General features: G+C 35.3%; 2 protein-coding genes across 3 annotated transcripts in view; one reads left to right on the top strand and one right to left on the bottom strand.

The window, feature by feature from the left end:
- Positions 1–8,420, bottom strand: part of LOC107600713 (ATP-dependent Clp protease ATP-binding subunit clpX-like, mitochondrial) — a 13,355-nt gene extending 4,935 nt beyond the window's left edge. The window contains exons 1-9 of the mRNA XM_016292670.1: positions 8,341–8,420; positions 7,904–8,171; positions 7,166–7,317; positions 6,924–7,041; positions 5,820–5,974; positions 5,553–5,715; positions 1,471–1,647; positions 705–869; positions 527–615 (exon numbers count right to left, since the gene is read on the bottom strand). Of these exons, the coding sequence (XP_016148156.1) occupies positions 527–615; positions 705–869; positions 1,471–1,647; positions 5,553–5,715; positions 5,820–5,974; positions 6,924–7,041; positions 7,166–7,317; positions 7,904–7,958 (1,074 nt within the window). The 5' untranslated portion in view covers positions 7,959–8,171; positions 8,341–8,420. The remainder of the gene's footprint in view (positions 1–526; positions 616–704; positions 870–1,470; positions 1,648–5,552; positions 5,716–5,819; positions 5,975–6,923; positions 7,042–7,165; positions 7,318–7,903; positions 8,172–8,340) is intronic.
- A 1,718-nt stretch (positions 8,421–10,138) lies between these two features.
- LOC107600714 (maspardin) overlaps positions 10,139–15,183 on the top strand; it is a 6,975-nt gene continuing 1,930 nt past the window's right edge. Inside the window, exons 1-7 of one of the 2 annotated variants that reach the window (XM_016292672.1) lie at positions 10,139–10,266; positions 10,665–10,729; positions 11,183–11,344; positions 11,542–11,622; positions 11,711–11,856; positions 11,933–12,041; positions 12,414–12,521. In XM_016292672.1, the coding sequence (XP_016148158.1) occupies positions 10,667–10,729; positions 11,183–11,344; positions 11,542–11,622; positions 11,711–11,856; positions 11,933–12,041; positions 12,414–12,521 (669 nt within the window). In that variant the 5' untranslated portion in view covers positions 10,139–10,266; positions 10,665–10,666. The remainder of the gene's footprint in view (positions 10,267–10,664; positions 10,730–11,182; positions 11,345–11,541; positions 11,623–11,710; positions 11,857–11,932; positions 12,042–12,413; positions 12,522–15,183) is intronic. The other variant, XM_016292671.1, reaches the window with a different exon arrangement.

The following is a 15,183-nucleotide window of genomic DNA, read 5'->3' as shown; positions in this document are numbered from 1 at the left end:
GATTTTTTTAAAAAATATATATATATATATATATATATATATATATATATATATATATATATATATATATATTAAAAAAATTATATATATATATAAAAATTGTGAGATAAAAAGTCGCAATTACCTTTTTATTTCGTGGCAGAAATTTTTTTTTTATTGCAAGACGTGAACTCAGAATTCTGAGGGAAATAAAGTCTGAATTGTGAGATGGAAATTTGCAATTGTGAGAAAAAAAAATCTGAATTGTGTGACAAAAAAAAAACTGCATTTATTTATTACATTTTTTTTATTCAGTAGCGGAAACAGGTTTTTGTAGCATTTTGCAGAAATTAGCCAATCAAAAGTTATTGTTAGTGATTAAAGTAGTACAGAAATACAGATTCCAAGAATAACAGACTGTTTCTATTAATCTTTAACAGCCATGTGAGCATTCTTGTTATTTAGGGCAAAGTTCAGCTGAATATCAGTGGCATATCTGAAGTGTGTGACCTAGGACATGGAATCTGGTTCATTTGTAATGACCAACCTGCTGCACTCCCTCTCCTCCCACATCCCTTAGCTGATGGATCCCAGGAACACTACCTATCTTGTCTACTTCGTCCAAAAACACGATACCTGAAACAATTTCAACATCCAAATCAAAGTTTAATTGAACAAACTCCTGGACTACGTGGTCTGTGGTTAAATGTCACAGGAAGTGTTACCTTGTTGAGCTTTCTCAATCACATAGTTGGCATCCTGCAGTAGCTTTGCGATGACTGACTCTATGTCCTCTCCCACGTAACCTGCCTGAGTGAGGGTGGTGCAGTCACAGATCGCAAAGGGAACATCCAGGCATTTGGCCAGCGTTTGGGCCAGAAGTGTTTTCCCTGTAGTTCAGATTAGTTAGGTTTCTAGTTGTTCATATTAGCACACTTTACTCAAGGCATCATTTTTAGGCTGCTTTTATTCAATACATTACCATTCAAAAGAGTGGGGTCGGTACGATTTTTTAAAATGTTTTTTGAAAGAAGCCTCTTAGGCTTACCAAAGCTGTTTTTATTTGATCAAACTACAGTAAAACAGTGATATTGTGAAATATTGTTACAATACAAAAAATAACTGTGAAGCTGAATTGTCAGCATCATAACTCCAGTCTTCAGTGTCACATGATCCTTCAGAAATCATTCTGATATGCTGCTCAAGAAACATTTCTTATTATCAATGTTAAAAACAGCCCTGCTGCAATATATTTGTGGAAATGGTGATACATTTTTTCAGCATTCTTTGATGAATAGAAAGTTCAAAACAACATTTATTTGAAATAGAGATCTTTTGTTACCTTCTACATGTCTTTACTGTCACTTTTGATCAATTTAATGCATCCTTGCTGAATAAAAGTACTAACTGTTTTTAAAAGATCTTACTGACCCCAAGCTTTTGAACAACTGCCAAATTGTACACAACACTGAAAGTGTGTTTCTGTCTCACCTGAGCCGGTGGGTCCCAGCAGCACTATGTTGCTCTTCTCTAGTTTGATGTCAGCGTGTGTGGAGTCCAGTACTTCTCCTCCTCTCTTCTCTGGAGGCGCCTGCTGGTTCAGCTGCTGCTGCATGGAGGCGCCCAGAGCGTTTCCATGAGGACTGATCCCTGCGATCTGCAGCAGCTCTGGACAAATTACATAACAAAAGCAAAAACAAAACAAAACATAAACATAAAAAGCTAAAATGATTACTTTTTGGAGCTTAGGGCATTCAGAAATGACTTCTGACTTTCAGGGAATTTTCATTAGGTATATAATAATTCAGTGCTTTGAAAATCTCACCTTAACAAACATGTTTTATGTCTTACATAATTAGTCCAGTTTACATAAGACCTTTAAAATGAATGTTCCACAGATATAAACTTCTCACTCATTATGTTAACGTTAATGCACTTACTGTGACAGCCTATAAGGCAAGACATTCAAAAACAGTTTGAATCAAAACATTCAAAGCTCAACATGTTTGTTAAAATATCTTTACGATACAAAAGTATAATATTTAAGATAAATTCAATATAAATTTGCACAGGCAAAATTAATAGCCAATTTTTTTCAATCAAACTGAGGGATGAGCTGAAATTATTATTTGTTGTAAATGACAGCATATACAACGTCGAATCAGATTACTATTAATTTAAGTTCACGAAACGGTCATCCATAAAATGCATTGCTGTTCTGTTGTAAGTAATCTTAAAGATTCCTAAATGCATCTACTTCCGGAAGGCCAAATAAAGTGCTTTTGCTTTCGCCTAGAAACACACAGCGTCTCCCTGACATGCTGCTTCAACACTAACTGCGGTTACTGAAACCACACCTTCTTTCTTTGTGTGAACATTTGGGCGGCATTATGCTAATATTTCCACATAGTGAGGTAGATATGTGGGGGCGTGTTAGAACGAGCCGTTTTAGGGGGGCGTGGCAGAGTCTTAACTTTGTAAAAAGAGAAGATTAGAACATTCAAGAAGGTACACAATGGAAACCTATCATGGAAGGCTTGTCAAACATGACTCAAGCAAAATAAATAAAAAGACCATTTAAAGGAAAAGCTCACCTAAAAATGAAATTATTCATATTCCTCACCCTTATGTCATCCAAGATGTAAATGAGTTTGTTTCTTCATCGTAACACATTTAGAGAAATTTAGCATTATATCACTTGCTCCCCAATGGATCCTCTGCAGTGAATGGGTGCCGTCAGAATGAGAGTCCAAACAGCTGATAAAAACATCACAATAATCCCACATGACTCCAGTCCATCAATTAACATCTTGTGAAGCGAAAAGCTGCATGTCTGTAATAACAAATCTAAATCTAAGGCGTTTTGACGTTAAGCCGTTGCTTCTGGCCAAAGCACGTGTCCATAATCCATAATAATGCTTTCAGACAGTGTGACATTTTTGTTTGTTTCTTACAAACACGCAGCTTTTCGCTTCACAAGACATTAATTTGATGGAGTGGAGTCATGTGGATTACTTTTGGATTATCGTTATGTTTTTAGTGGTTGAATGGATCGCAGTTAACCTGTAATCTGTACGGACCAAGGCCCACGGTTCGGCACGCATGTGATCCACGGATGAATGGCAAAATGTAACCATAATAGAGTGAAAGTTTACCATTTGTACGTGTTTAAACATGCAAGCGATTTTAAACCATTCCAATGAAGGAAAAGACAAAAGGGAACTCGATTCGCACGCTGTTTTCAGACTGTGCCGTGAACACCGAACTGAATCCTCTTTCATATCTTCTTGCGTTTGAACAGACACATATACACATACAATTATGACAAAATATTGATCTCCACAATCATTCTGGTAAATGTAGTCGGTTATGTCTCAAGTAAACGAGAACAGCTGAGAAAGAAATCAGATGTGTATCATTGTATTGGATCCATGCATCAGGGGCCTGAAGTAAAAACGTTGCGTACCCACAAAATAATGTGCGTATGCGGTTTTCCACGCACGTATCTGGACTTATAAAAAATAAACTTGACGTAAATATGTGCGCACCTTATGGATGCTCTTGACTGTGCGTATGCACTCTTTTTCCTGGAGTGAGAAAAGTAATGAAGTAAACAAGGATTTTAAATTGTTTTCATTACGATATACACATTTACATTAAATATTTCACTCTCATTAATGGAGATAAACACTCAAATTCGCCTACATAAAGTCATTACGCAGAAGCTAAACCAAAATTATATGAATTTAGACATTTGTAGTGGATGGCCTTGATCACTTTTCCTGTGGCATGATACGTTTTAATGACAGCAAGGAGTGCTTTAATAATTCATATTTAAACTAAACTGCAGATCTCATGTTATGAGAATTTTTTTTAGCACGAACAATGATCAATGATGCGCACTTACTTCGATATTATGGAGGATACTGCTTGATTCGGTGGTGGAACGGTCTATTGTCCGGTTTGAATAGGATCAATGATATAGCTTACTGTATAAACGCAGCTGCACGGAGGTGTTGATGTCGTGGGAAGGCATCTCTACAACATTATGAAAAATACCACTGTAGGCCTATTTGAAGGATACAGCTTGAAAAAAAATGGTAAGATTTGCGTGCGTTTCCTTTTTAAAGTCCATTTTCCTTTTAGGCTTATCTGTTTCCACTAAAAATAGCTAAAAGATGCTCACCTTTTCATAAAAACTGATAAATTTAATTTGATTTGAATTGTTTAAAACAATTTAAATACTATTTGGCCAGTGGAAAAGATTGAGGTCAACTTCTAAAATAGGCTATTTATCTGAGAACTAAACAGTTTAGTTTATATGGATATTTTGATATATTTATTCTAAAACATACTGGATGATTTTGGCAATAAAAATGTATGTGGCACAAATGGCATTTATAGTCCGTATCTCATAATTCCTTAACGTTCTGTACCTTTGACGGTGTTAAACATGGTGTCGCGTGGATGGGAATATGCATGGAAATGATATGCAGATAAAACTAGGCGTTGTAAGCCCCATATATTGTTATTTCGGGGAGGAGACAGGGTGGAAATGCCCGTACGCACAATCTTCCCCTGACTGGAATTTATAAAGGGATTTTTGTGCAGGTTCTGGCATATCTGAAAACTTTTGTGCGTACGCAAAATCTAGCTTTTGTGTGTACGTACGTACACTTTTAGTATGAAACCTACTTACAAGTTTTATACCCCAGGTCTTAAAGGGACAGCAGCCTATAAATACCAGCTGCTGTTATTAAAGCTCATCAAACATCAAAAAAAGCTTTGACGAAGATTAATCTATATTTAATTTATAAGTGAACACTATTCAGTGTTATTTTACACTTAATTATTACATTTCTGTAATAAATTATTATTATTATATAATTACTATATTTAAGTACTAAATGGAAATCAAAGTTACATTGAAATATGTTTTCTTTTCTTGTGGATCTGATAAACGACTCGATCTGTGGCTCAAAAACCATAATATGATCTGAACCGTGAGATTTGTGATCCGTTAAAAGATGTTTTTATCAACTGTTTGGACTCTCATTCTGACGGCACCCATTCACTGCAGAGGATCCACTGGTGAGCAAATGATGAAATGCTAAATTTCTCCAAATCTGTTCTGATGAAGGAAAAAAAAACTCATCTACATCTTGTTAATTTATAGCAAATTTTAATTTTTGTGTGAATTATTCTTTTAAAAGTGGGATATGATATCATTCTCATATTTAGGTTTAGGGATTTGAACAATATATGATATGTAAAAGAATAGCACACTTCAATGAACCTTTAATGTTTTTTTTAAAAAGCTGGATTCATTTTCATTTAAATCTTCGAAGCACAAAAACCTGTGTGTTTTACCAAAGAGTCACTTCTCCATTTTGTGCTTTCAACTGATGGAGTGAAACCTGGCTTTCTGAGGACACCAAGTATCATTTGTATCCTGGAACAGATTAATTTCCTAATGGCTATGAGTCTCTTACATAAGAACCATCTAGTGAAAACCACCTGTTCCTACCTTCTTTGTGTATTCAACACACATACACACGCTCTGCAGTACAAACCTCGAGGAGTGAGGGAGGCCTGTTTCTCCACCTCCACCTGCTGCTGCCTGGAGCCTGCCGGCATGTTGTTGTAGATGCGCTTATAATGATTGTACACGGCCACCGACAGAACCTTCTTAGCATGATCCTGACCCACAACATACTTATCAAGATAAGCATAGATCTGCGAGAAAACAAAAACAGAGACATTACACGCAAAAGTGGGAACCACCAGTTAACCTTGGGCGTTCCACTGCTTTAAAATCTCAAAGTTAAAAGAATATTTACCTTTTTAGGTGGCGGAGGGGGTTTCTGCTGGAAAGCCAACTTGACCGCTTCCGCTGCAGACTCTGGGTCTTTACTCAAACTCTTCTTAGTGTCAGTTTCTGAAAGCACCACAAAAAAGTGGTGGCATTTTTCACATTTCACAAAGCGAGTTGATGCTGCAAAAGAGAAATAACATCTTCCTCAGTGTTGTTTTTTTAAGCACTGTATAACCATAAAACCATAATCAAGACATTGCGTAGAGAGATTATCAAATCTCAAAGGCTGCAGTTTAATTCAAATATGGGTTACATGTTTTAGATTGAACCGTGGCAACTCAAGCAGCTCATGATCCAGTGCTTTCAGTGTCTTAAAATCTACATTAACTCATCTCTGCATCCGTTCCGAGTTTAGGATGCTTATAATGTTTATTTGGGAATGCAACATGCACAAACCATCTTAAAACTGTAATTTTAGTTAAATAAAATTATTATTACATTTTTGAATACAATTTATTTCACTGTGAAATACTACAGCAGTAATGTTTTGTTTAAATTGTAATAGTCTTTTTCTATTTTACAGTACAACTGTGAAATTACAACTCTGCTATTACATACCTATGCATATTGCATTCCCTATTATTATTATTATTATTATTATTTCAAACAACTACAAACAAGCCTGCAAACCGGAAGATTTGAAAGAAAGTCTTGAAACAAATACATTCAAATTAAAGTATGAAAGAAAAAAAATAATAAAGTTGCAATTTAAATCAATCTTAATCTTTACTTTTAACTAGGCAACTTTTAAACCATGTAACTAATTAAAGCACCAGCAGTTGAAAAAGCAACTTGTTGTGTATGATTTATTTTTAGCATTGAACAGTTAGTTCAGTGAACACTCTGTCCTACTTAAACATGCACAAGGCCAAAAAAAAACGTAACTCTTTGGTCAGTATTACAGTATTACAAAAAAATATGATCACCTTGAGAAATCCAGTAATACACACAGCAGACAGATATTTATATGAAAAATTAATAAAATAAATGAAATAATGTAATTAAAAAAATGCAATGATAATAAAATAAAAAAATGAAACTAAAATATTATATGACATGAAGTACTCACAAACAAATGTTTCTACATGTGTGCAAGGATCTCCACATTTGGGGCATCTCAGCTGACTTCCTCCTTTGCCAGAATTACTAGAGCTGCTTCTTTTTCCACTTCCTTCACCGACTGATTTCTTTAAAAGAAAAAAAAGAAAAGAAAAAACAAGTTCCAGGAAGAGAATGAATTACACTGGCAAAGTTATTACTTCCTTCTCAAACCCTTGTTGTCAGAGAATAAGGAGTTCTTTGTCATCTTACCTTTCCACCATCTCCATCTTTCATCCCATCTTTTGAAGCATAATATACAGTGGTCTCGGAGAACGACCTCATGGGGATGCGGCGCCCCAGACGAACCTCGAGAGTCCCCCGGCGGCTCAGTGACAGCAACTGGATTCTGGAGCCGGATATTCCTGTGTCACAAACAACAAAACATCCCTCAAAATAACAATGACAATAATGGTATGAAGTCATATTGTTTGAAGAGCCTCTACAGGACATTGGCAATTCAATTGGCAAAAATCACACTTTACTGGAACACAAATCCAAACCATAAGATAAATAATGTTTCTAATCAGACTACATGCGTCTTGACAAACCAAGTCATTTAATTTTCATATTATGAATCGTGAAATTAATTTTAAATAATCATCAGGCCAAACTAGGGGCATTCAATAAACAACTAAATAAATTAATTCGAGTCGTAGGTTGTCATTTTAATAAATAATCTTATTATATAAACAATGCGCATACGTACTGCAGTAGAAGTAGTTGACAAATGTCCAGTGTCATTAAAAATTTTCTTTATGAAGCGTTTAAAAATACATTTTTCAAAATGAAAGCTGATTTGTAATTTTTTTTTTTTTTTATAATCGTACATCATGGTGTGTTTATATATTGTTGTTAGCGCACTAGCAGCAGCGCTAGCCAACTAACTAGGCTAAGAAACAAACAAACAAACAAACATCAATATTTTTCAAAAGATGACTTTCTTCTTACCTTTATGAGCTGAATTTATGAGATTTCTCGCTGCTGAAGCACACGTACACGACATGTTTGAGTGTTGTTGTTTTTTTTGACGAACTGAATCTGTTGAATTTGAGAAGCGCTGGAAGCTTAGCGCTAGCTGAGAGCTAACGTTAACGCACTGAAAGCCATTCAATACAGGCCCGACAATAATAAATGACTTAACCTCAATCTGCGAATTAAATAATAATCAATCACATTAATAAACGAAATACGTTCTTTTGGGAGCTGCTGTAGGCACCTGAACTAAACCCACACTGCTGTCTCAGGCAAGACACTGAAACGAGTAAACAACTGATGACACTTTTAAGTCACTGAATCATTCTGACCGAGAATCATCTGAGTCAGTGAATCAATCTTCAAAGATTCAAAGAATCATTATGGGTCAGTGAATCAATCTTCGTAGGCACCTGAACTAAACCCACACTGCTGTCTCAGGCAAGACACTGAAACGAGTAAACAACTGATGACACTTTTGAGTCACTGAATCATTCTGACCGAGAATCATCTGAGTCAGTGAATCAATCTTCAAAGATTCAAAGAATCATTAGGGTCAGTGAATCAATCTTCAACGATTCAAAGAATCATTATGGGTCAGTGAATCAATCTTCAAAGATTCAAAGAATCATTATGGGTCAGTGAATCAATCTTCAAAGATTCAAAGAAGCATTAGGGTCAGTGAATCAATCTTCAAAGACTCAAAGAATCATTAGGGTCAGTGAATCAATCTTCAAAGATTCAAAGAATCATTAGGGTCAGTGAATCGCTCAGTCAATGAATCACTTGCGTCACTGAATTAATTTAGTAGTGAATCAAATTAATCAATAAATCACTAAAGCCAGTGAATCAGTCTTTAACAATGAACAAACAGTGTGTTTTACAGTGACCGGAAAGAAAAAGTCCATCACCACAACTACAGTACAACAACTACTCACTTGTATCACTACACACTGTCACGAAACTGTACAGAGAAAAGTATTGAGACGTGGGACAAAACAGGTCCAGCAAGGGTAACTGCTATTAGCTTTAAAAAATAAAAATATTTTCTATTGTAAATGTCATGAGGGATTCATAATAGAATGTATTTAACACAATGATCACCTTCAATTTAATTTTCTCATTATTATACCAAATCTGTGTTTCTTAATGTCCTCTCACTACATCTAAAACAGTGTGTCCACAGAGAAGGGTTCAATCATTCATATGCAATAACATGGATTTAAAAAATGTTAATGATATACTTATAGTTATACTTACGTATAACTATAGTATAACTAAGTAAATCAAAGCATATGAATGATTTTCATTAAACAAAATTACTAAAGATGCAAAATAAAAAATAAAATAAAATGTATAGCCTGAATGCACTGTAAGTTGCTTTGGATAAAAGCGTCTGCTAAATGCATAAATTATAATTATTATTAATTATTAATTATAAAACAAACACATTCAGTTTAGGGAAACGTGGACAGACATACCTAATATAGCGTTGTCAAACGATTAAAGCCATAAAAGCTTTAATCGTGATTAATTGCATCCAAAATAAATGTTTCAGTGTATTAGTAATATTTTACAATTTTGTGTGTAATGAGATGTTATATATTTGATATAAAATATTAAATTAGTGCTGTCAAACGATTAATCGCATCCAAAATAAAAGTTTTTGTTTAAATAATATATGTGTATGTACTGTGTATATTTATTATGTATATATACATATATTTACACACACATGCATGTATACATTTCAGAGAAATATGTTATTTTTATATATTAAATATATTTATATATAACATAAAATATAATAATATGAATATATAAATGTATAAAAGTAAATATTTTCAATATATACTGTATGTGTGTGTATTTATATATATACATAATAAATACACACAGTACACATACATATATAATGTAATCAACTTTTATTTTGGATGCGATTAATCGTTTGACAGCACTAATTTAATATTTTATATCAAATATATAACATCTCATTACACACAAAATTGTAAAATATTACTAATACTCTGAAACACTTCCTTTTTTCGTTCCACAAAAGGCAGAAAGTCATACGGGTTTGAAACAACATGAGTGCGAGTCTTTTGAAAAGAATTTTTTTACGAAAGAAAATCGTTTTGTTTTTTTGGGTGAACTGTACCTTTAAAAGCGCCCCGTGGCACCCGTTCGCGGGTGCTGATTGGCTGATGTGATCGTGTGCCATCAATCGTTTGTTGGCTGCGGAAGTTGCGGTCATGTGATTCAGCGAATGGCTCCAATGTTTTTCAAATCTATGGATGAAAGTCAATAAAAGGTGATTTATTTCACAAATCAGCACGGTAATATTTACTCATCTATCGCTCGAAATAGCCTCCTGATGTACGATGTTATGAAGCGTAAACAAACGCCAGTTTTGTAGAGGCAGATGGTGTGTTTTTGAGCATCTAAAACAATTTTATGTCCGTTTTTTATTTATTATTTCGGAGAAACCGTCGATTTATTGTTTGACGTAACTGCAGGAACTGTGTATGTGCGTTCGCCTGTCGCATTTACTCACGAGATCATTTTGTACTCTAGTCACATGTTTTTCTATGGTGAAATACTGTACATGAAAGAGGTATCAAATCAATCACACAGTACCTTTTCTTTTCATCTAAATTGCAAGCTTTGAGTCGATCGTGTCAGTTATTCTGTGAAACATACACGTATTTAACCTCATCTTTCATTTGCATTTAAGCAATGGAGGAGATAAGAGTATCTCCTGACTATAACTGGTTCAGAAGCACCGTGCCTCTGAAAAGAGTAAGTTCATTTATCTTTCTATCGGTAACAATATATAGGGACCAATTTTCACTATTAACTAGTTGCTTATTAGCATGCCTATTATTTGCATATTGGCTGTATATTATTTACATATTGGCTGTTTATTCTTATATTCTGCAGGACCATATCCTACCCAATACCTACATTTAACAACTACCTTATTAACTATTAATAATCAGCAAATTAGGAGTTTGAGGCAAAAGTCGTAGTTAATGGTTTGTTAATGGCTAGAATTGGACCTTAAAATAAAGTGTTATCTGTCTATCCAAGTTCATTTGTGGTAGAAAACAATGCATAATTGTCATTTGACATTGTTAGCTGTCATTTAAAAAAAAAAGTATAGTTAAAATTAAATGAAATAGAACTTCCATAAATGTAAATTAGAATAATATATGTATATTATGAGACGTCTTGCCTGTGCATCTTCTGTAGATAATCGTGGATGATGATGACAGTAAAGTCTGGTCGTTGTATGATACTGGGCCGAAAAGCATCAGGTGCCCCATCATCTTCCTCCCGCCTGTGAGCGGCACAGCAGAGGTTTTCTTCCAGCAGGTGCTGGCTCTCTCCGGATGGGGCTACCGCGTCATCTCCGTATGTTTTCACATCAACTACAGATAGTCCTGCTGGAATAGATATCTGTTAACAATTGAAAGCATTATTCAGTTGCTTTCCATTTCAAAAATGGCATTTTGTATAACTAGCATGTCCCTTTGCTTCTCTTCTGACATTATTGCTTTTTTTTTGCTTTTTTAATTCCATGATGTGTAACTTGATATTGCCGTATCCAGCTCCAGTATCCTGTCTATTGGGATCTGTTGGAATTTTGTGATGGATTTAGGAAGCTTTTGGACCACTTACAACTGGACAAGGTACGGTGTATTGATTGTTTTATATATATACACAAGACGAGAAATGGGTCTCTTTCACAACCTGTTTTTTTGTTCTCTGTCTGCGCAGGTGCATTTGTTTGGTGCCTCTCTGGGAGGATTCCTGGCTCAGAAATTTGCTGAAGTCACGCATAAATCTCCCAGAGTTCATTCTCTGATCCTGTGCAACTCATTTAGCGACACATCGATCTTCAACCAGACTTGGACAGCAAACAGGTTATACAGGATACTTTTACAGTGATAGCGTCGCCATCATTGTGCATTTGTCTCATGTATAATGTTTCTTTTCTAGTTTCTGGTTGATGCCTGCTTTCATGCTCAAAAAGATTGTGCTTGGTAACTTTGCCAAAGGACCTGTGGACCCAAAAATGGCAGATGCAATTGACTTTATGGTTGACAGAGTGAGTATTTCTACTGTACTACTGACTGTTTACAGTGTTGATGATATAATTAATGTAATGCTACAATATTTGGCCTACCTCTAGTAAAATGTCACCAAAAATGATTACAAATCATACATTCAGAGCATTTCTCGAAGTCGGTTTGTTGCCTTAAGGACATTTAATATGCACATGAAATGTGTAAATATGCAAACTTTCATTGTACTGAAATAGTTATGTGAAAAGTGAAAACTGCACATAAATCAAACCACATTTAGTGCTTCTTCTGGATTGATGTAGTTAGTAATAGATCTCATACTGATGTGTGAAGGTAATTTGTCTCACTCTTTGCTAATTTACCAACAAAACGCGCTCTGTTTGTTTGTGCTTCAGCTGGAAAGCCTGAACCAGAGTGAACTGGCCTCTCGACTCACGCTGAACTGCCAAAACTCCTATGTGGAACCTCACAAGATAAAGGATATTGCCGTCACTATAATGGATGTAGGTCTTCTTTATACACTACCGGTCGAAAGTCTGAAATAGTTGCGATTTTTTTTTCAATTGTTTTGATCACCAAACCTGCATTTATTTGATCAAAAATATAGTAAAAACTGTAATATTGTGATGTTGTGTTTCTTATTTGAAGATATATTAAAATGTAATTTATTTCTGTGATGCAGAAAGCTGAATTTTCAGCATCATTACTCCAGTCTTCAGTGTCACATGATCCTACAGAAATCACTATAATATGTTGATCTGCTACTCAATTATTAATTATTATTGCTGCTCAATTATTATTAATGGTATTATAATAAATTTAGAAAATGGTTTTGCTGCTTTGTAAAAACTGTGGTATATTTTTTCCAGGATTCTTTGATGAATAGAAAGTTCAGTGAAAGCATTAATTTGAAATAGACATTTTTTGTAACATTATAAATGTTGTTAATGTCACCTTTGATCAATTTAATGTGGCATTGATGTAAAAAAAAGGTTGTTGTTTTTTTTACCTTGTGCATCACAATTTCCACAAAAATATTATGCAGCAAAAACCCTTTTCAACGTAATAAGAAATTTCTTAAAGGCAGGATAGGTAATTTGGTTCAAAAACATTGTTATGCTGGTTGAAAGTCTCTTTACATCCCAATAAGTTAAGTGGTCTAAATGTATTTATATCATCTGTGGAAGGCATAAGACCATAAAATGTTCGTCCAATCAAAATGGTCGGTCTGAACATTATGATAGCCTGATGCCCAGGGTTGCCAGGTTTTCACAACAAAACCTGCCCAATTGCTACTCAAAACTAGCCCAATCGCATTGCGGGGGGTAAAATACACATAAAATACAAGTTTTATGGCAGGGTTACCCTGGTAAAATTCGCATTCCAAGGGCTAAATATCACGTTATTGGGGTCGCTTCAACCTGCAAACATGAAAATCAACCCGCAGCAACCGTGTTAAAGGGATAGTTCACCCAAAAATGAACACAAATTAAGATATTTTTGATGGAATCTGAGAGCTGTCTGACCCTGCATGGGGTACTACCACAATCAAGGTCCAGAAATGTAGCAAGGAGATCGGTAAAATAATCCATGGACATCAGTGACATCAGTGGTTCAACCGTAATTTACGAAGCTACGAGAATACTTTTTGTGCGCAAAAGAAAAAGAAAAAAAACGACTTTATTAAACAATTCGTCTCCTCCGCATCACGCTAGCATTTTGGAGAGTATCCACTGAACGTAAACAGCATATGTCGTTTTTTTTTCTTCTTTTGCACAAAGTATTCTCTATGCTTCGTAAATTATGGTTGAACCCCTGATGTCACATGGTTTATTTTACAGATCTCCTTGCTATGTTTCTAGGCCTTGATCATGGTAATTACATTGCTGTCTATGGGAGGGTCAGAGGAGAGTATCCACTGAACGTAAACAGCATATGTCGTTTTTTTTTCTTCTTTTGCACAAAGTATTCTCTATGCTTCGTAAATTATGGTTGAACCCCTGATGTCACATGGTTTATTTTACAGATCTCCTTGCTATGTTTCTAGGCCTTGATCATGGTAATTACATTGCTGTCTATGGGAGGGTCAGAGAGCTCTCGGATTTGATCAAAAATATCTTAATTTGTGTTCCGAAGATGAACGAAGGTTTTACGGGTTTGGAACAACATGAAGGTGAGTAATTAATGACAGAATTTTCATTTTTGGGTGAACTATCCCTAAAGTAGCCCAATTCCACGGAAAAAAACGCGGACTTGGCAACACTACTGATGCCTGGTTTGGAGGCGGCGTGGCTTTGCAAATTGTTTTTGCAGGGAGAGTGGGGATCTTGCTTTCAAAGCTTGCTATCGCTAGCCTTTCCGGAATCGCCTACCCTACCTTTAAACACCAAACCAGCATAATTAGAATGAATCAGCGTTTCCATCACAGGAATAAGTTATACTTTAAAGGGGTCATATGATGTTGCTAAAAAGAACATTATTTTGTGTATTTGGTGTAATGAAATGTGTTTATGCGGTTTAAGGTTAAAAAACACATTATTTTCCACATACTGTATATTATTGTTTCTCCTCTATGCCCCGCCTTTCTGAAACACATCGATTTTTACAAAGCTCATCGGTCTGAAAAGCAAGGTGTGCTGTGATTGGCCAGCTATCCAGTGCGTTATGATTGAACGAATACCTCAAGTGTGTGATGGAAATGTTACGCCCCTTACCATATTGTGATGATGCCCTGTCAGGCCGGAGCGATGATTCAAAAACATGGAAACCCATTATAAACGAGGCATTCGTTGCATCCAGTGGGGACATAATTATGGATCATAATGACTTATACTGTCTTTTTACGCATTGCGTTGCGTGTAAACATAAAACCATGTCTGCATTTGTGATCGGAGAAATGACAAACAACAAGCCCTACTCTACACTGCCCAAAAAACTTGCTTTAAATATAATAAAATATAAAAACTCTTTAAATATAAAAAACATACTTACAGTCCGTGAGTCAGAACAGCCGGCATTGTAGTCTACTCTACCAGGATCAGGAAACAGTCCTCCATAAATTGTGCTGGACACATCTGAATATTTGGGTTGAAGTGTTCTGGAACATCAGTCGTGTCCATTTTTGGAAGGCCAAACAAAGTAGTTTCGCTTTCACAACGAAACACA

Source organism: Sinocyclocheilus grahami, unplaced genomic scaffold (genome assembly GCF_001515645.1).
Source record: "Sinocyclocheilus grahami isolate Dianchi unplaced genomic scaffold, SAMN03320097.WGS_v1.1 scaffold290.1, whole genome shotgun sequence".
Classification (NCBI taxonomy): Eukaryota; Metazoa; Chordata; class Actinopteri; order Cypriniformes; family Cyprinidae; genus Sinocyclocheilus; species Sinocyclocheilus grahami.
This window is presented reverse-complemented; position numbering and strand designations above follow the sequence as displayed.